Here is a 20,956-nt window from a genome sequence, read left to right as displayed (position 1 = left end):
TTATGTATGTATGAGAAATATTGCTCATGTTTTAAAATATTGGAATCATATTATATACTCTTCTATGCATCTCACTTAACAATACATCATGAAATAACTGAGTCAGCCAAACTAGATATAATAAATTCTTTTAAATAATTGCATAATATTCCATGAAATGGCTAACCTATAACTTACCCAATCATTCCTTTAGAAATGAGTATTCACGTAATTTCAATTTTTTTCCAATAAAAGTAGTATTATAAAAAAAGTCTTTGCAAAATTTCATTAGTGTATTGGGTGCTTTTATACCTATGGGATAAATTCCTCAAAGTGGAACTGTTTTGTTAAAGAATATGTACCTATATTTAACAAATCTTTCCATAAAGTCTGTAATTCACATTTTTACCAGTGATCAATGAGAGTACTGTTTTCTCTTATATTCCCTTCTGAGAAGTTAAATGTAATATCTTATTTTACTTTAATTTGCATTTCTCTGACTTAAATTTAGGTGAGTGTCTTTTTATTATAAAACAATAGTTGAACTTTTGGATTTGTTCTTTTTTTCTCCACTGGCTACTTTTTTGATGGAATGCTTTTCATTTTTCTATTGAACTTTCTCTCTTTTTCAAACTATAAGAGCTCTTGGTATATGTGTGTGTATGTCTCTATCTCTATCCTATCTATCTATCTATCTATCTATCTATCTATCTATCTATCTATCTATCTATCATCTATCTCTAGATACATACACATATCCATATCAACAGATAGGTAGATAATTTTTTATTTTTAAATTTTTTTTGCCCAGGCTGGAGTGCAGTGGCATGATCAAGGCTCCCTATAGCCTCAACTTCCTCAGATCAAGTGGTCTTCCCACTTCAGCCTCTTGAGTAGCTGGGACTACAGGCATCTGCCACTATGCCAGGCTCATTTTAAATTTTTTTGTAGAGATGGGATCTCACTATATTGCCAAGGCTGGTCTAAACTCCTGTGCTCAAGCAATCTTCCAGCCTCAGCCTCCCAAAGTGCTGGTAATACAGGCGTGAACTACTGTTCCCAACTGAGCTCTTTGTATATTAACCTGTTATATACTGTATGCTTTGTAAATATTTTTCCCAATCAATAGTACTTTTAAACTTTATTCATGGAATCTTTTTTCCATACAAAATGAAAAAAAAAATTTCAAGTATTCAAATATACTTTCTGTTCTTTTACAGGTCTCCCCAATCCTTAAGCTACATGTTAGTTTTCTAGATTATTTTTCAATTTTTTTTTTTTGAGATGGAGTTTCACTCTTATTGCCCAGGCTGGAGTGCAATGGCATGATCTTGGCTCACTGCAACCTCTGCCTCCCAGGTTCAAGAGATTCTCCTGCCTCAGCCTTCCAGGTAGCTGGGATTACTGGCATGTACCGCCACACCCGGCTAATTTTGTATTTTCAGTAGAGATGAAGTTTCACCATGTTGGCCAGGCTGGTCTTGAACTCCTGACCTCAGGTGATCTGCCCACCTTGGCCTCCCAAAGTGCTGGGATTACAAGCATGAGCCACTGTGCTTGGCCTCTTCTAAGATTTTTATTGTTTTATTTTTTACAGTAAAGTCGTTAAAAGTTCATCTAGGAGTAAAATACTTTTGGCAAATGGGGTTCCAATTTTTCTTTCTTCTTTTTTTCTTTTTTAAAGAGATGGGGTCTCACTCTGTTTGCGCAGGCTGGAGTGCAGTGGGTGCAATCAACTCACTGTAGCCTGGAACTCCTGGGCTCAAGCAATCCTCCCATCTTAGCCTCCCAAGTAGCTAGGGCTGTAGGCATGTACCACCACACACAGCTAATTTATTTTTATATGATGGGGGTCTCACTATGTTGCCCAGGCTGTGTTCCAATTTCTTATAGCAGGAGGATACTCAAAGTAATTCCATCTCTCTTCCCTGTCACTGACGTAGGAGTGAGCATCTGGCTGAATGCTAGCCAATTAGATATGAAAAAAATGTAATCGGAGACTTCTAAAAAAATTCTTATTTTTGCCACAATAGTACTTTATGTCATTTTTTTTTCCTTTGGATAATTATATATGGGTGTAGTTCTTGAGAAGTTGTAGTCATCTTGCTATAAGCCTAATTATGAAGCCAACATTTAGGATATCAGAGTAGAGACATAGAGATATAAGAGATACATAAGAACCTGGTCTTGGATGAGATAATTGAGTCGCCAAATTAACCAAATCTGAAGCCCTTCCTATAATGTGATACAAATTTTCTTATTGCTAAAAGTACTTTGGTTCAGGGTTCCTATTATTTGCAGCCAAACCTTCCTCAATTATATGCCATTTTTGTTATAAGTAAATTCCTATATATACTTAAGATCAAATTCTGGGCTCTAGTCTGTTACACCGATCTGTTTATTTCTTTGTATTACCATATAGTTTCATTTACAAATTTCCAAGCCTGTCACCCCTCACTGGTATTTTTTTTCCCAATGCTTTCACCAATCTCAAATGCTTATTCTTTCATAATGAACTTTTCTTCTCAGAATGGAAAAAATTGAATATGGAAAAATTGATGTACATTCTGAATATTATAAGGGTCTTTAAGAACTATCTATAAACAAAACACAGTAAGATCTTTTAATTAAGTAATTTTAAAATTACATTTTCCTTGACCAATTAATACATCATATTTTTGACAGAGGAGAAAAATAATTCTGTAATCAGAACAGTATGTGTCCCTTAGCTTGCTGAAGAACCACTCACTGAAATATGAGAATTCTCCCACTTACAATCTTATATAGCTCCGAGTGGCAAATGTTGAAAGTCTACAGAAATACTGAGTTATACATTTTACTTCTTTTGTTTACATATCCATTAACTTTGGTGGTTTCTTCTCTAAATTTATCAAAGAGAATAGTGGTACTAAACACTTGAAGCATTCTATTTTTATATTTTTTAATTGTCTGTGTCTATAAATAACTTTCAAATAATTCAAAATATTAATTCCCTAGATAGAATGAATCTTTCCACTCTAAGTCTCAATTTGACCCTTTCTACTGCGCTCCTTGCTTGTTTATACTATTATCAATGTTGGAAAACTTTCCCAACATCACTTGACCAATCATTGTCTCATTTTTATGTTTTATTTCATAGCCAAATTTCTTAAAGCACTGGCATATAATACCTCAGTTTCCTCTCCAGACACAGCTTGAATGGAGTGGAAAGAGCGCCGGTCTTGAAGAAACACCAGCTATGTAATCCACCAGGTCTATCACCTTGAATGACTAGATGAACCTCCATAAACCTCATCTGTCTCCTCATCTGTTAAATGAAAATAATATCTACTGCAAAAGTTTGTTGTAAGAATTTAAGGAATATTATTATTAAATATTTTCCTCTACTTCCTTCATCACTGTAACCTGTACTGTATCTTCTACTGCAATTTATTCTCTCAAAGATTACTGTTGACTACTCCTTTCTTGAAACACTTGCTATTCTCTCGAATGATTCTTTCCTTCCTTTATAGTGGGTACTTCCAAAAACTCAAATGTTGGATGTCTGCACATCTTTTGCTATCTATGTTCTTTCCTTCAGAAGAAGAATTTATTTTTATTGCTCAGGAGTTCATCTCTATGTTTATAACGCTCTCCCCTTCCTGACTCAGTTCTATTTTCTTTTCTCAACTCCAATTATAAACACTTATTTACTTAGTTACACTGTCTTCATTACACATATGGTCCCTAACGTCTCAGGAATCATTTTCCAGAAGAAAATGTATATCTATTTTTTCCATTTTCTTCTCGAATACCTAGGCTAACTCTTTGTAGGTTATTCTAGAAAGAGAATTAAAGAAAAAAAAGAGTACAACAGACTTGTATTATGATAAACTTACAGTTCTACCTGTTGGGCCTATTATACCTTCTCTGCCAAGGGGACCAGTGTTTCCCTGTTGAGGTAAAAGAAAAACAGTCTCACTGTTAGTATAATTAAAAAAAAAAAAAACTCCACAGAATCTCTTGTACAATGGTAAAAGAGCCATGTCTACATAATCATCCTTTTTAGTATAAAATCTTACAGTATTAGCATAAATTACAATAATCTTGGTTAACAGTATGTGACACAATTCTGCATATTACTAAAGTCTCTTATCAGGAGAGTTACATCTGTATAATTTCTAAAAAACTGACAAATTAGCATTATGATTTTTATGTGGTGATAACTTCAAAGATGCATTTTACATGTATGTTATTATATAACAAATAAAACTACTTTATATAAGAAAGAATAGAATGATGAACTAGGTTTTGAATAAATTTCTGTGCAGATGTTGAAAAAGTAGATGTTTGGGTAACATGAAGCATGAAATAGAGAAAAAGTACAGTAAGGAACCAGAGAGCAGCATATGTGACCAACTAAACTTCAGTTCTTCATCTGTAAAACAGGAATAAGAACATCTACTTCACAGGGCCATTGTGAGAATTAAATATGAAAAGTGCTTTTAAAACTTTAAGCTGTTATTTGGTTATGAAGATAACCTTGAATAAGCTGGATTTCTGCTCAATTCCTCCCAAAGTAGGAAGAGAGTCTATAATTTCTCAGTGAATACAAAATGCCCATTTTAGTTTTTTCCTACAAACTTCAGCTTCCGTGGTTCTTCAGAAATTATGAAAATAACTAATATATTTATAGCTGAAGAAATATTCAGAAAGGTCTTTAAACAATTACCATGATAATACTCCTCTTTGCATTATTTTTTGAATTAGTATTGTTTTAATTGAGATGGAGTCTTGCTGTCGCCCAGGCTGGAGTGCAGTTGTGCCATCTCGGCTCACTGTAACCTTCGCCTCCTGGGTTCAAGTGAGTCTCCTGCTTCAGCCTTCCAAGTAGCTGGGATTACAGGCATGTGCCACCATGCCCAGCTAAATTATTAATATTTTTATTAGAGATGGGGTTTTACCATATTGATCAGGCTGGTCTCAAACTCCTGACCTCAAGCAATCCACCCACCTTGGCCTCCCAAAGTGCTGGGATTACAGGTGTGAGCCACTGCATCTGGCCCTTTTTGCATTTTTTAAAATTATACGTTAAGTTTTAGGGTACATGTGCACAACGTGCAGGTTAGTTACATATGTATGATAGACTGGATGAAGAAAATGTGGCACATATACACCATGGAATACTATGCAGCCATAAAAGATGATGAGTTTATGTCCTTTGTAGGGACATGGATGAAGCTGGAAACCATCATTCTCAGCAAACTATTGCAAGGACAAAAAACCTTTTTGCATTATTGACAACAATTTATTGTAAGAGTTAGGAAAGCGGTATAGGATTTTAGAAGTTTGACTTTCATTTAATAGTTATTTAAGATACCTTTATCCTACCTCTGAACTGCTTCCCTTCTTCCTCTCTCTGCTCTTTCAACACTTGCCCCTGCAGCTGCTATTAGTCATAGAGATGCTACTACCACAGCCAAACCATTACTTGAAGTTTTAAATTTTTTTCTTTTCAGTTTTTTTCAGTTTTATAGAACATCTCATCAATTAGAAAGCTTTGATTAATAAAAACTAAAAACAAAACAAAAAACTAAAAACAATAATCAGTAACCACTGGTGGCTTATTTGTCCTATTTATATTCTCTACAATTTGCAATTACAAGCACTCATTGCTAACTGGAGTTCTTCAGACCCTGCTTTTTGCAACTATTTAAGCGGTTCCTCATCACTCTCTTGGGATACCTGCCCCTGAGCTGGGAAAACACAGCTATTGGGAAATATTTTCAGTCTGGTCTGAAGAGCTCTGGTCATACACAAGCTTCTTCCAGGTGGTGCATGGAGGTGGTCTCTGGTTGTATTAATGCTTATAACGTGAAATTGCTCTATGTTTTTGTTCCTGGCGTGAGTTAATAAATACATTATCCAGTCTTCACAGTAATTCTGATGATTCTTTTTTTTTTTTTTAAGTAAGACTAGGAAGTACGGGTGGTCTATGAGGTATTTTGCTCTAACTAATAGATGAACTGCAAAAGATTGAATTCTGCATATGCCCTTATGAGTTTCTATCTTAAAAGTCATTTCATTAAGTTATTTACTTGAAGTACATTACATTTAGAGCTCTTAAGCCCTGCAGTAAGCAAAGAACCACAATTTCTGGTAGGCAGAATGGCTTTACACTTACTCTGTGTCCAACAGGACCTTTAGGACCTGATATCCCAACAATGCCAGCATCCCCTTCAGGACCCTAGACATACAATAAGAAACAAAAAGATAAAATGTGTAGCTCTATATGAACATTTTACAAAACTATATAAATCTATCAAGAATTGCTCTTTTAAAAATGGAATATAATACTGTTGTGCATGCTGAAGAATTCAGAAGGAAGTGTACTGAGGCCTACAATTTACTTAGAAATACACCAATGAAGGGAGAGAGAGATACGTAGATGGATAAGCATAATAATGCCAGCAGGGTAAAATGTTAATGGTAAAATTTAGGTAATGGGTATAGGCATTTACTGTAAAATTTTCTCAACATTGCTGTATGTTTGAAAATTTTCATAATAAACTGCTTGGGAAAAGGGATGAAAGAAAACAAAATCATATCATATACTAAAATTTCTGGGAAAATGTATAGTTACATAATTTTAAAAACAGATGTATTCGAAACTCAAATATATAAATATGTACCAACTGAAATTTTACAGATTTAAAAAAGCTCAAGTTACAGACTATATTATTTCAACAGCTCTTTTATTTCTAGATAGCTAGAAGACTAGAAGAAAGTATGTAAACATACTTTAGGGCCTGGGAATCCTTGGAAACCTGTCAAACCTTGAACACCATATTCTCCCTGCAAAGTGAATTGACATGATAATAATTATTGTACAATGGCAGCCTGCTCTGTAGAATAAGTGCTTGGTGAATTTCTGAGGTGGTACATACAGGCTGCCCTTTCAGGCCAGGCTCTCCACATGGTCCTTGATCACCTTGTGCTCCTCGGTGACCTCTTTTACCTTGAATTCCAGGTTGACCAGGTAGCCCTTGTTCACCCTATGGGTAGAACAAAGAAAAGCGATCTTTACATCAGAACATATAAACATACTGGCTTTTGAATGAAACCCAAATACAGGCCCATCCTTAGGCCCATTCCATAAATACAAGGCACTGGGGAAATCAAATTTTGCATGCTCATCTTGTTCACCAATATTTTCCACACAAGTAGTATTTAATTATAATGTACCGGAAGAGTAGCAGTGGGAAAAGGAAATTCCAGAGATTGTGGTGATGTGTGGAAAGAAGAGGGAAGGGGGAACCTATAAAACTAGTAGGATAGTAAGGCTTGAGAGGGGATAGTGAGGGTGTGGTATGTGTGGGTGTGTTTATATGTGATGGAACTTATATTTTGTTTATTTATTTATTTTATTTTTTATTAGAGATGGGGTCTTGCTCTGCTGCCCAGGCTGTAGTGCAGTGATGTGATCATGGCTTACTGCAGCCTTAAACTCCTGGGCTCAAGCGATCCTCCCAACTCAGTCTCCTGAGTAGCTGGGACTACAGGCACACATCATTGCACCTAGCTAATTCTCTGTTTTTTGTAGAGACAGGATCTCACTATGTTGCCCAGGCTGGTCTTGAACTACTAGCCTCAAGTGATCCTCCTGCATTAGCCTCCCAAAGTGGTAGAATTACAAGTGTGAGCCACTGTGCCTGGCCAGAACTTGTATTTTGAATTGATATCATTTTTCTGTGTTTTCCCTACCATCCAGAGATGATTCAGCTATCTAATACCAGAAAGAGTAGTCTCCTGAAGTGTAAACCCTGGTTTTAGCCATGATTATCTTTTTAATTCCATCAATAAAAAATTTCCATTATCTGTCTCCCTAGATTCCTTTGATATGAACTGTCTTTATCCCCTAAAAGTCACTTTAAGTACATACTTAATCAACATTATTGAATTTCTAAAAGTCAAGTCTTTTTTCATTGATTTTTATTTTTGAAAGGAGAGTTGAAATATCTTTCACACCATTTCTAAAAGTAAATTTAGGAATCAGGTGGATTTTAGAGATAGGTTAATGAAAAACGATGCTTGGTAGACTTTGGCCAAAGATTCTTTAAGATTAACAAATTATCTCTCACTGTCTTGAGACAAAGCTATACAATTTTGGGGTTTGACAAATATGGATCCTTCTTATTGCAAATTCAAGCCTAAAAGGTGGGATCTTTACTTCTTTTCCTGGCTTTAGCATTTGCTTAGCTGCTTTGAATTTTAGCACAAAGGAATATTCATGGTATAAACATTAACAGAAGACTAATATTGTAAACAGTAAACAAGTAGGTCATGATTTTCAGTTTACCCACATGGGTCAGAAATCTGAAAATTCTTTAGAAGTGGAACTGTGAAAATCAGGTTAAGAGGTAATAATGGTTAGGGTGCCAATGTCTTAGTCTTAGGCTTTTATGAAAGAGCTTTAGATGTTGGACTAATTTCTAAGTTGTCTGGGTCAATCCTGTATGAGATATTTCTAAAAGAGGTTTTGTCTGGAAAGTCTATTGACATGTGACAGACTCCACACAATAAATGCAGTGTAAGACTTAGTTGCTGTCACATTAACTCTAAGAAACAGTCTGTACGGTTATCAGATTAATTAATTGGTTGGTTAGGTTGAGAGTCAGAAGAATAGGAATTGTATTTGAGAAAGTATTTATCTGGAAGTAAATAAGATTTCCCTGTTTTGGAGGAGGAGACAGATGACAGAGAAGGAAAAAGAACCAAAACGAGTCAAAGATATAGCATTTTTTAAAGCATCACTAGTCCTGGGTCAAAGAGTTGTTATGCCAAATTACAGGCACTGTGGCTATCATGGGAGATGGATATGTCAAAGCTACATACTTTCTCTTTTCCTAATGTGCTTTTACTGTTAGCCAAATTCTATTAAAAACTATTAATCTTACCATTCTGTGATCTAGCCAATGAACTCAGGGCCAGAAAGGATGGCCAATACTGCTTACCCATTGGAACAAAATATTAAAGTACCTTTGGGCCTTGAATTCCTGGGCTTCCTGGCAAGCCTGATGAACCCTTTACTCCTGGAGGACCTGGAGCCCCAGCAAGACCTGTTCTTCCTGGGCCGCCTCTGATGCCCTAAATAACACAGATAAGAAATGAAAACTGGGAAAGTTTCTAAAAAGTCAGTTTAGAGGCTCAATAAAATGTAGGAAGAGTTGTGCCCCGAAAGTCGTCTGTTAACATACTGCCCAGGAGTTATCCTGGGCTTCTTTCCCAAAAGATGAAATGTTTAAATACTTTTTTAGGAATACTCACCACTCACTTGAAATTTCTATAATTTATGCAATGATCTTGGGTTTTTAAAATGAAAACACTGAAGCAATACAAAGTCCACCAGTACCTTCTTACTTATATAGCCTAGGTGTGAAGTATGTTTGTTGTGTTCTAACTTTTGTATTATACTCTGGTGTACATGGCAACTCTAATAACTGCTGAAAGTCTCCTTAAGAAGAAAATTCTATTCCTCAACCATACATGATTCCAGAAAATTTGCTAAAAATTGTTTAACTGGAAATAAAGTTAAGCAAGCAAACAGTATATCCTTAAAACCAAATCCTAAATCAGGTTGGCAAACTACACTTTGCAAACTAAATTCAGTCCATCACCTGTTTTTGTAGATCTCATGAACTAAGAACAGTTTTTACATTTTTAAACATTGAAAAGAAGAATAATACTTAAAGACATGGAAAAATTCTATGAAATTAAAATTTCAGTATATATAAAGTTTTACTGGACAGTCATGCTCATTCATTTACATACTGTTTAGGGCTGCATTTGCACAACAATAGCAGAGCTGAGTAGTTATGGCAGAGTTTTTTTTTTTTTAATTTCATTTTAAGTTTCCAGGTACATGCGCAGGATGTGCAGGTTTGTTATGTAGGTAAACGTGTGCCATGGTGATTTGCTCCAGCTATCAACCCATCACCTAGGTATTAAGTCCAGCATGCATTAGCTATTTTTCCTAATGCTCTCCCTCTGCCTCTGTCCCACCTCCACTAACAGGCCCCAGTGGGTGTTGTTCCCCTCCCTGTGTCCATGTGTTCACATTGTTCAGCTCCCACTTATAAGATCATGAGATGTTTGATTTTCTGTATCTGCATTAGTTTGCTGAAGATAATGGCTTCCAGCTCCATCTATATCCCTGCAAAGGACATGATCTCATTCCTTTTTATGGCTGTATAGTATTCCATGCTGTATATGTACCACATTTTCTTTATCCAGTCTATCATTGATGGGCATTTGGGTTGATTCCATGTCTTTGCTATTGTGAATAGTGCTGCAATGAACATACGCGTGCATGTATCTTTATGATAGAATGATATATATTGCTTTGGGTATATACCCAGTAATGGGATTGCTGGGTAAAATGGTATTTCTGGTATTCCTGGACTTTGGTTCCTCAAGGTCTTCGAGGAATCACCACACTGTCTTCGACAATGGTTGGACTAATTTACATTCCCATCAACAGTGTAAAAGTGTTCCTATTTCTCTGCAGCCCTGCAAGTATCTGTTGTTTCTTGACTTTTTAATAATTGCCATTCTGACCGGTGTGAGATGGTATCTCATCGTGGTTTTGATTTGCGTTTCTCTAATAATCAATGATGTTGAGCTTTTTTTTGATATGTTTGTTGGCTGCATGAATGTCTTCTTTTGAGAAATGTCTGTTCATGTCCTTTGCCCACTTTTTATTTTTTTAATTTTTATTTTAATTTATTATGTTTTTTGGAGACAGAGTCATGCTCAGTCACCCAGGCTGGAGTGCAGTGGCGCGATCTCGGCTTACTGCAAGCTCCACCTCCTGGGTTCATGCCATTCTCCTGCCTCAGCCTCCTGAGTAGCTGGGACTACAGGCACCTGCCACTACGTCCAGCTAATTTTTTTGTATTTTTAATAGAGATGTAGTTTCACCGTGTTAGCCAGAATGGTCTCGATCTCCTGACCTCGTGATCCGCCCATCTCAGCCTCCCAAAGTGCTGGGATTATAGGCGTGAGCCACAGTGCCTGGCCCTTTGCCCACTTTTTAATGAGGTTGTTTTTTTCTTGTAAATTTGCTTAAGCTCCTTGTAGATTCTGGATATTAGACGTCTGTCAGATGGATAGATTGCAAAAATTTTCTCTCATTCTGTGGGTTGTCTGTTTGCTCTGATGATAGTTTCTTTTGCTGTGCAGAAGCTCTTTAGTTTAATTAGATCCCATTTGTCAATTTTTGCTTTTGTTGCCATTGCTTTTGATGTTTCGTCATGAAGTCTTTGCCCAGCCTATGTCCTGAATGGTATTGCCTAGATTTTCTTCTAGGGTTTTTACAGTTTTGGGTTTTACATTTGTCTTTAATCCATCATGAGTTAATCTTTGTATAAGGTGTAAGGAAGGAGTCCAGTTTCAATTTTCTGCATATGGCTAGCCAGTTCCCCCAGCACCATTTATTAAAGAGGGAATCCTTTCCACATTGCTTGTTTTTGTCAGGTTTTTTCAAAGATCAGATGGTTGTAGGTGTGTGGTCTTATTTCTGAGTTCTCTATTCTGGTCCGTTGGTCTATGTGTCTGTTTTTGTATCAGTACCATGCTGCTTTGGTTACTGTAGCTTTGTAGTATAGTTTGAAGTCAGGCAGAGTGATGCTTCTAGCTTTGTTCTTTTTGCTTCAGATAGTCTTGGCTATACAGGCTCTTTTTTTGCTTCATATGAATTTTAAAAAATAGTTGTTTCTAATTCTGTGAAGAATGTCAACGGTAGTTTTATGGGAATAGTATTGAATCTATAAATTACTTTGGGCAGTATGGTTATTTTCACAATATTAATTCTTCCTATCCATGAGCATGGAATGTTTTTCCATTTGTGTCCTCTCTGATTTCCTTGAGCAGTGTTTTGTAGTACTGCTTGAAGAGGTCCTTTATTTCCCTTGTTAGCTATATTCCTAGGTATTTTATTCTCTTTGTAGCAATTGTGAATGGGAGTTCACTCATGATTTGGTTCTCTGCTTGTCTGCTGTTGGTATATGGGAATGCTTGTGGTTTCTGAACATTGATTTTGTATCCTGAGACTTTGCTGAAGTTGCTTCTCAGCTTAAGAAGCTTTTGGGCTGAAAAGATGGGGTTTTCTAGATATAGGATCATTCATCTGCAAACAGAGACAATTTGACTTCCTCTCTTCCTATTTGAATACCCTTTCTCTTGCCTGTTTGCCCTGGACAGAACTTCCAATACTATGTTGAATAGGAGTGAGGAGAGGGGGTATCCTTGCCTTGTGCCAGTTTTCAAGGGGAATGCTTCCAGCTTTTGCCCATTCAGTATGATATCAGCTGTGGGTTTGTCATAAAAGGCTCTTATTATTTTGAGGTATGTTCTGTCAACACCTAGTTTATTGAGAGTTTTTAACATGAAGGGATGTTGAATTTTATTGAAGGCCTTTTCTGCATCTACTGAGATAATCATGTGGTTTTTGTCTTTAGTTCTGTTTACGTGATGAATTACATTTATTGATTTGTGTATGTTGAACCAGCCTTGCATCCCGGGGGTGAAGCCAACTTGATCATGGTGGATAAGCTTTTTGATGTACTGCTGGATTTGGTTTGCCAGTATATTACTGAGGATTTTGCACTGATGTTCAGCAGGAATATTGGCCTTAAGTTTTCTTTTTTTGTTATATCTCTAGCAGCTTTTGGTATCAGGATGATGCTGGCCTCATAAAATGAGTTAGGGAGGAGTCTCTTCTTTTCAATTGTTTGAAATGGTTTCAGAAGAAATGGTACCAGCCCCTCTTGGTATACCTCTGGTAGAATTCAGCTGCGAATCCATCTAGTTCTGGGTTTATTTTTGGTTGATAGGCTATTTATTACTGCCTCAATTTCAGAACTCATTATTGGTCTATTCAGGGATTCAACTGTTACTGGTTCAGTCTTGGGAGGGTGTATATGTCAATGAATGTATCCATTTCTTCTTGATTGTACAGTTTATTTGCATAGAGGTGTTTATAGTATTCTCTGATGGTTGTTTGTATTTTTTGTGGGGTTAGCGGTGATATCTCCTTTATCATTTTTTATTGTCTATTTGATTCTTCTATCTTTTCTTCTTTATTAGATAGCTAATGATCTATTTCATTTTTTTTTTCAAAAAACCAACTCCTGGATTCGTTGATTTTTTGAAGGGATTTTGTGTCTTGGCAGAGATCTTATATGGCACTTCCATTGCTTTGTACCGTTGCTTGGTGTACTACAAATTGCAGTGATGCAGTTATAATATAGTGTTTCAAGTGGAACATATATTACTGTGACACTTTATTTTACATATTACCAGGGCACATGCTATCATATCAAAACAAGAAAAGAAGAGAAAAGTGGACTTCGAATATTGTATTTTTAGGCACCATGGAAAATGAATTTTCTTATTGAATTAGATGGCAAAGCCTTGTATTTACTATGTAATATTACTATAGCTATGCTTAAAAATTATACAGTATATATCAACATTATCAGACTAGGCACACAATATAATATTTCTACCTCACAGGAATGCAACAGTCAGAAAAATTGGAAAATGTAACATGGAGTATTTTATCACAGCAGAATTTCTTCACAACAAAATGAAAATGAGGCTGCAACTGAAGTAAGTTTCTGAGTGTTCACTTCATTTGTTAGCCCAATAAGGAAAATCCCTTATTGATGACTTAATTAAATCACATAGCAAAAATACACTTATTTAAGATTGTTAGCTTTTTGGCAAGAATAGCTGCTTGAAATGTTGAGGACACTGGTACAGCATCAACAATCAATTAAAAAACAAGGTTCTTTCTTTTTTTCTTCTCTCCCTACCAGCACGGCCTGTTGGTTCTTGATGAGTCAATAGAAATTAGCAATACTGCTCAGTTGCTCATTCAAGGAGTCAATGCTGAGTATGGGAAAGAGTCAATGCTGAGATGGAAGAATTGTATAAATAGTCTGTAGGGTAACTGCAAGTGAGAATATTTTCAAAGAAGTTAAAAAAAACACTAAATTGGTACAATCTTCTGTGGATTCTGCTAAGATGCAATACAACTGACAGCTATGGATCAAAAAAAGAATTATTGGATAAGTTTGGAAAGCATATGGTGGGTAGATTTTCTGAACTCAAACAGTTTCAATAGCATATCTTAGACCTAGATGCAATAAATTTACATATTTCAAAATCCATTTGACTGTGCACTTGAGGAGTTTCCACCTAGCTTACAATTGGAAATGATTAATCTACAAGGAAATGACATGCTAAAAGGCAAAATCAAGAGAACCTAATAGAATTCTGGATATTGTTTTCAAGCAATCAGTATATTCAATTAAAATCATATGCTCATGAATTGTAGCATTTGGCAGTACCTATCTGTATGAAAAAAATTTTCAAAGATGAAATATGTGAAATATGCAAAGTCTCATTACAGGCCAACATTAACAGCATTAACAAGTGCAGAAAATTCTTACAATAGGGAACTGTAATAAGATCACTTTACAGGAAAGGCAAGCTTTAAAAACAAAATTTTTATGTATAGCACCCTCCCCAATAAAACAGAAACAGCTGAAAACCTAAAGAAACCCACAGAGAAAGCAGATTTTAATAAGCTAAGTGTTATCCTATACAAAGCATGACATTTTTCTCATTACTAGTCTTGCATTACACAATTTTTACTTAATTATATTTTAATTTCATGAATAAACATTTTGTGAACAGTTTCTCTCTTCTTACATAAGTTCGCAAGTAATACCCTTGAGTTTGCTTCCTGCAAATACTAAAATTTATTTATATTTATATGAATATTTACAGAAATATGTTTTCATATTTACAGAAAAAGTTTGTTGACTTCTCTTCTAGGAATAACTTATTTTCTGAGTTGATTCCTAGGATATTAAATTGGGTTATTCAATAGTTTCTCCATGTATTCAACAAATATTTATTGAATATCATCTATGCATAAGGAAGCTACCATGGGAATCCCTTTAAAAATATAGATATAAATAATATATGGTTCTTGTTTTTAAGAAGCTTAAAATTAAATGAAAAAGATGAGGCGAGGTGTGGTGGCTCATCCCTGTAACCCCAGCACTTTGGTAGAGGCTAAGGTGGGAGGATTACTTGAGCCCAGGAGTTTGAGACCAGTCTGGGTGACACAGTGACACCCCATCTCTAAAAAAAAAAAAGAAAGGAAAAAAGTAGTTACCAGGGCATGATACTGTGAGCATCTGTAGTCTTAGCTGCTTGGGAAGCTGAGGTGAGAGAATCGCTTGAGCCCAAGAGTTCAAAGATGCAGTGAGCCATGATCATGCCACTGCACTCTAGCCTGGGCAACAGAGTGAGACCCTGTCTCAAAAATAAACAAATAAATAAATAAGAAAAAGAAAAACAAAAAATGAAATGTGATGGAATGTACTATACAAATAATTATAATGCCAGCAAAAGTTTTAAAAAAATTCCAAAGAAGAGAGATGTAATGTAAATACCTGAGAGGTTCTGAGGAGGGGAAGTTACCTTTAGTGGTAATCAGAAAAGAAATTAGTGAGAAGAAACTGGATCATGATCATAATATAATGATATTGCCCTTAAAGTTATAAATGTGGTGGGAGAGATGTTTTGGCTCGAGACAGACTAAAGCCATTTCTGTGGAAGGTCTGGTTGAGAGAATGGTATTTAAAAAGTAAAGTCAATTTTGAATTTAGTACCAAAGCATTTTTTCCTTTTTTTTCAAATAACATTTTCTTCAAATTATGTCATCACATATTTTATTATTTTCTTGCTTATGGTAAAAGATAATTAAGTATATTTTTAAAAATTATCCTTTCTAAGTAGATTTTCTTCACATTCCAAAACTCACTAAAATAATGTATTTTGTATCTAAGGTTCATGTCCAATCCTGGGTGCTTACAGGGAGGTACATATAGGATATAGGTTCGTGTTCCTCAGCTTGACCTTTAAGTCTTTTTTGTCCCAACGATCTCTCACCATTTATCTGCGTTAGTGGGGCTCAATATTTTAAGGAACAAATTACAAGGGCAAAATCTTCACAGAAGTTGAAATAGAGGAAGAGAGAGGAAAAGAGAAAGGGAGAAAGAGAAGGAAAGAGAGAGAGAGAGAAGAGGAAGGAAGGAAAGAGAGGGGAGAGAGAGAGCGAGAGCGAGAGATCCACGCTGTGGACTTAGGATTCAGGTGATGTGGTTCTTCCAAGTTGCTTGTGCCTCATCCTAAGTGTATTATCTTATCCTGTTCCTTTCCCCTGGCTTCTATGTGTTTTATATTTGTTTTAATTTTCCGTGAGCCTTTCTGTTCCATACCTATGGGATACATTATCTGGTAGTGTACTTTGCACATGAATGATGAGAACCCTGGAGTCATGAGATGGTGCCATTTTAGAGATCATCAATACAAATGATAGTCATCTGAGACTTTGGGATTTAAATTTTCAAAAATGTTCAGAGAAGACATAGGTGTTATACCAATGACCAGGTCTCTAATGGGGGTATGACTTAACAGGAAAGGCAAATTTTAAAAACAAAATTCTGATGAATAGCACCCTCCCTAATAAAAAACAAAAATAGTATAAAGACCTAAAGAAACCTGAAGAGAGAGCAGATTTTAAAAAGTCATATATACAAGATGAAAGAAAGGGCATGTAAGCAGCGAAAAAAATAAAGTAAAAAACAAAGTAACTTCAGAGTTAAACCAATTGAAAAGTTAAGTTATAGATGTAGATCACTGTGAGAATTTTTAAAAAAAGCATTAGGTTGTCTTGCAAGTTTGTGAGCCTCTTATCCCCAGATATTTTATAGAGGTAATGGATATTTTAGGGAGACGCATCATTAGAACTGATTACCCTAGATGATTTTAAGATACCTCAAAATTGCATAATTCTAAAATAGAACCATTTTGCCTCACTTTACTTATAATTCTAGGCAATTTTAAAGTTCTTCATTTTCTAATATAAAAAATGTATCTTTCAGGTGATACATGACAATGGACATTCAGAAACTACTGACCACTCTTGAAGTCAAGATGTACTTTTGACTGAGAATAATAAGGAGCATAAAACTTGTCATTAGGGTTAACTGTAAACTAGCAACTTCATTTTACTTGCAGTGCTATCAGATATTTAACCCAGTAGAATGAATATAGTCCAAGTCATTTACTATGCTTGTTGGTTTCTTAGAGAGAAATTTGAGGATGATAGCAGAGTGTTCTGTTCAAAGTTCCAAACAATGTTTCATACAAGTAAAGAACAAACATTTCTTATTACACAGATGGCTGATTAATTTTGTTTGCAAGAGAAACAGATGCTAACCCTAGGCATTCTTTCCAGTGTCTTCTAAATGATTTGTCTAAAACAATTCAGCCTATGTTAAATCATTCTGGGTAAATTTTAAAAGGTAAATATAATTATAATTATTATTAACTTTGGTCAGAGATGCCAAAAATCAATGAACAGTTTACATGTGTGTTAAAAATTAATATAATTATAAGAGTACATGGTGTCGCATGACCAGAGACTTCCTTTATTCTCAGATAGGAGCCAGTCTCCCTACCGAAATAAGTTTTAAACCTAGCAGGAAAATAATGTCAGTTTTGACAGGACTGAAACCCATGGCTTCCTAAGCCTTTGGACTCTAAAGAAACAAGTACTTGGATCAGTAATGACAACAACAACATCAACCACAACTGCAAGAGTTGCTTTTTATTGAGTGCATTCCATTTGTCAGAAATGAATAGCATTATGGTTTGTATTATTTTATTTGATCTGGTATCAGTTAAGGAAAGAAGGCATTGCTTTTCACTTTGACTTCCCTCTGAAAAAGGAAGAAATTGTTTTAGTGCAAGTCTGCCTTCATTTTAGAACTGAATGGAAAGATCTGGGAAGGAAAATGGTGCTATATGCACACATTTAGAAAAAAGATACAGAGACAAATTTTGGAATGATGATTACTTATTTGTACATAATAGTGAAACATACCAAAGAAAGTGTCACTCTGTTATTCCCCCAGCTCCTTGGCTTAGCTGTCATATTCTCATTAGGATTGAAGCAAATATATTAAAAAATAAGCAATAAAAATAAAATTTGTTAAATCCAGGCAACGATAAAAATCTACATTTTAAAAATAGCTAAAAATATTATATTTAAAGTTATGCTGAGTGAAATTACAAATATTTCAAATATCAATTTTATTGATTTCTCATAGTAGAATAACAAAATGACACTGAACTTCATACTGGTTGATATTTTTCCTTAAAATACTACCTCAACATTTTTCTAAAAAAAGTTTTTTCGTTTCTCTTCTGCCAGGCACCTTATGTGTACATAGCATTATGTTTATATAGTTATTAACTATGTGAGAAGATAGTAAGAAAAATTAATTTAAAATTAATTTACTTTCTGTAGTACACATATAATATCCTAGATTATTAGGCAATGTAAGTACTATTTTTTTTCTTAGCCAGCAAACCTAGAAGTTATATAAATAATACTTTACTTCCTTTACTCTGAGCAACTCAAAACACTTCTGTTTAAGTAGGAATTTCTCGTTTTATTTGGTTTACTAAATATATCCCTTCTAGCAAAGGATTGGTGTTTAAAAATATGTGGGATGGTAATTATTAGGTGATTATATGCAAGGCTACATTTTACATAAATAATGTAGCATTCATAATATTTTCCTGCCGTGCCAATCATAAGTAATGTAGCCAATTGCTAGAAATAAGATTTATGAATGAGCTATATACTAAAGTTAGGAGGTAATTTTAGTTTTGAATTTCTAAACATATTAAAGCCTATGGAACTGAGAGTACAGCTGAGGCAGGTCGTAAGGTAGTGAAGACAGGTCTGTTTGACTCACATCAAGGGTATACAATCTCTTGCTCAACCTTAATGAATACAGGTATTTCAACATTGTTTTACTTCACAGAAATTATTTACAACTGATGGTTTATCAATCCTAAAAAATAGTGCAAATGTCACTATATTTGACAAAATAAAGGTATTTTATGAAATCTCCTTTACCCAGGTCTTGACATCCAATCACAGGACTAACAGGGACTGAAAGAAGATGTTTCATCTATACTTTGACTCTTAGATATGTCTGGGTTCACATCATTATAGAGAAATAAATGTCTATCATTTTATTCAAAAAATAACAAATAATCTACTCGTACTATCTTATTTGATTCTCCCACAACCCTGTGAACACACCAAACTCCATGACGGCAGTTTTTTGCCCATTATTAACTGCTATATTCCCTAACTCCTGGCTCTTAGTAGGCACTAAACAAATATTTTTTGAATGAATGCATGTAAGCTTAACCATTTATATTTATTATTATGAAAAGATGATACCCAATAAATACATGTAGTGTACTATGCATTTTACATACAATATTTCATTTGATTCTTATAAAAACCATATGGATTAAGTATAATACTATTGTACTCATTTTATAAATGCTGCTTAAGATGTCAAATACCTATCGCATCTAGATTTTAAACCCAGGTCTCCAAGATCCTAACAACTATGCAAAGAACATTCAATTCCTGGCCGGGCACGGTGGCTCACGCCTGTAATCCCAGCACTTTGGGAGGCTGAGGCGGGTCGATCACGAGGTCAGGAGATCGAGACCATCCTGGGTAACATGGTGAAACCCCGTCTCTACTAAAAATACAAAAAAAAAAAAATTAGCCAGGCATGGTGGTGGGCGCCTGTAGTCCCAGCTACTCGGGAGGCTGATGCAGGAGAATGGTGTGAATCTGGGAGGTGGAGGTTGCAGCGAGCTGAGATCGCAACCACTGCACTCTGGCCTGGGCGACAGAGCGAGACTCCGTCTCAAAAAAAAAAAAAAAAAAAAGAACATTCAATTCCCAAATGTTTATTGATCTTCTCCTATGGGCCTGACATGGTGCTAGGTGATTCTACATGACTCTTTGGAGAGAAAGAAAGACAACATCCATGCTCTGATGGAGGCAGTGTACTGAGCATCCAAAAGTTCAGAGCAGACAAGCTCAACTCTGACTAGAAAAGTGGGTGAAGGAGGTAATAGTTCAGTTAAGTCCTAAAAGATCACCATAAAGTTAGAGGGAAAAATGGAAGAGCTTTCTAAGCAGTGGAAATAAAGTACACAAAGGCCAGAAAGTGGTGGAAATAATAGAATTTTGGGGGCTAAGTAAATAGGCATACTTGAAGAAGCATAGCTCTGAAACTAAGATGCCTGGTTTGAATTCTGATTGGATTACTTGTTGTCTGTGTGAACCTGCGGAAGTTATTTAGTCTCTCTCGGTCTCAGCTTCCTTTTCTGTAAACTGGAATATAACAGCTGTCTCTACTTCATGGAGGTTTTGTGAGGGTTAAATCACTTAATACACATCAGCACCTGGAACAGTGCCTGGGATACAGTAAGCGTTTAATAACTGTTAGCTGTGATTATGACTGAAATGCACAGCACACATCAGAAGCAAGGTAGAATATATGTCTGGAAATGTCAACAGAGGCTAGACCACGAAGAAACTCCATTCCATAAAGAGTATAAACCAGGCGAGCATGGCGGCTCATGCCTGCAATCCCAGCACTTTGGGAGGCCGAGGTGGGGTAACTGCTTGAGCTCAGGAGTTCAAGGCTAGCCTAGGCAAGATGGGGAGATCTCATCTCTACAAAAATAAAAAACAATAAATTATGGAATGTGGTGGTGCATGCCTGTAGTCCCAGTTACTTGTGAGTCTGAGGTAGGAGGATCACTTGAGCCCAGGTGTTCAAGGCTGCAGTGAGCTAAGATCACACCACTGTACTCCAGCCTGGGTGACAGAGAGGGACCCTGTCTCTATTAAAAAAAAAAAAAAAAAGGATGAACTTTATCTGATCGGGAGTCATGGAAAATTCAACTAAGAAAGCTAAATCCTTTAGCAGATATTTCATTTTGTTGCCAATACACTGCCAAATAC

The 20,956-nt window shown here is 35.6% G+C and overlaps 1 protein-coding gene across 2 annotated transcripts in view; it reads right to left on the bottom strand.

Annotated features, from left to right (window-relative positions):
- Nucleotides 1-20,956, bottom strand: part of COL24A1 (collagen type XXIV alpha 1 chain) — a 417,618-nt gene that overhangs the window by 43,222 nt on the left and 353,440 nt on the right. For both annotated transcript variants that reach the window (XM_063697321.1, XM_019023728.4), the window contains 5 exons: nucleotides 8,998-9,105; nucleotides 6,906-7,013; nucleotides 6,760-6,813; nucleotides 6,143-6,205; nucleotides 3,858-3,911 (listed from right to left, as the gene is read on the bottom strand). In XM_063697321.1, the coding sequence (XP_063553391.1) occupies nucleotides 3,858-3,911; nucleotides 6,143-6,205; nucleotides 6,760-6,813; nucleotides 6,906-7,013; nucleotides 8,998-9,105 (387 nt within the window). The remainder of the gene's footprint in view (nucleotides 1-3,857; nucleotides 3,912-6,142; nucleotides 6,206-6,759; nucleotides 6,814-6,905; nucleotides 7,014-8,997; nucleotides 9,106-20,956) is intronic.

Source organism: Gorilla gorilla, chromosome 1 (genome assembly GCF_029281585.2).
Source record: "Gorilla gorilla gorilla isolate KB3781 chromosome 1, NHGRI_mGorGor1-v2.1_pri, whole genome shotgun sequence".
NCBI classification, from domain to species: domain Eukaryota; kingdom Metazoa; phylum Chordata; class Mammalia; order Primates; family Hominidae; genus Gorilla; species Gorilla gorilla.
The sequence above is the reverse complement of the archived record's forward strand: the minus strand, read 5'-3'. Positions and strand labels throughout refer to the sequence as shown.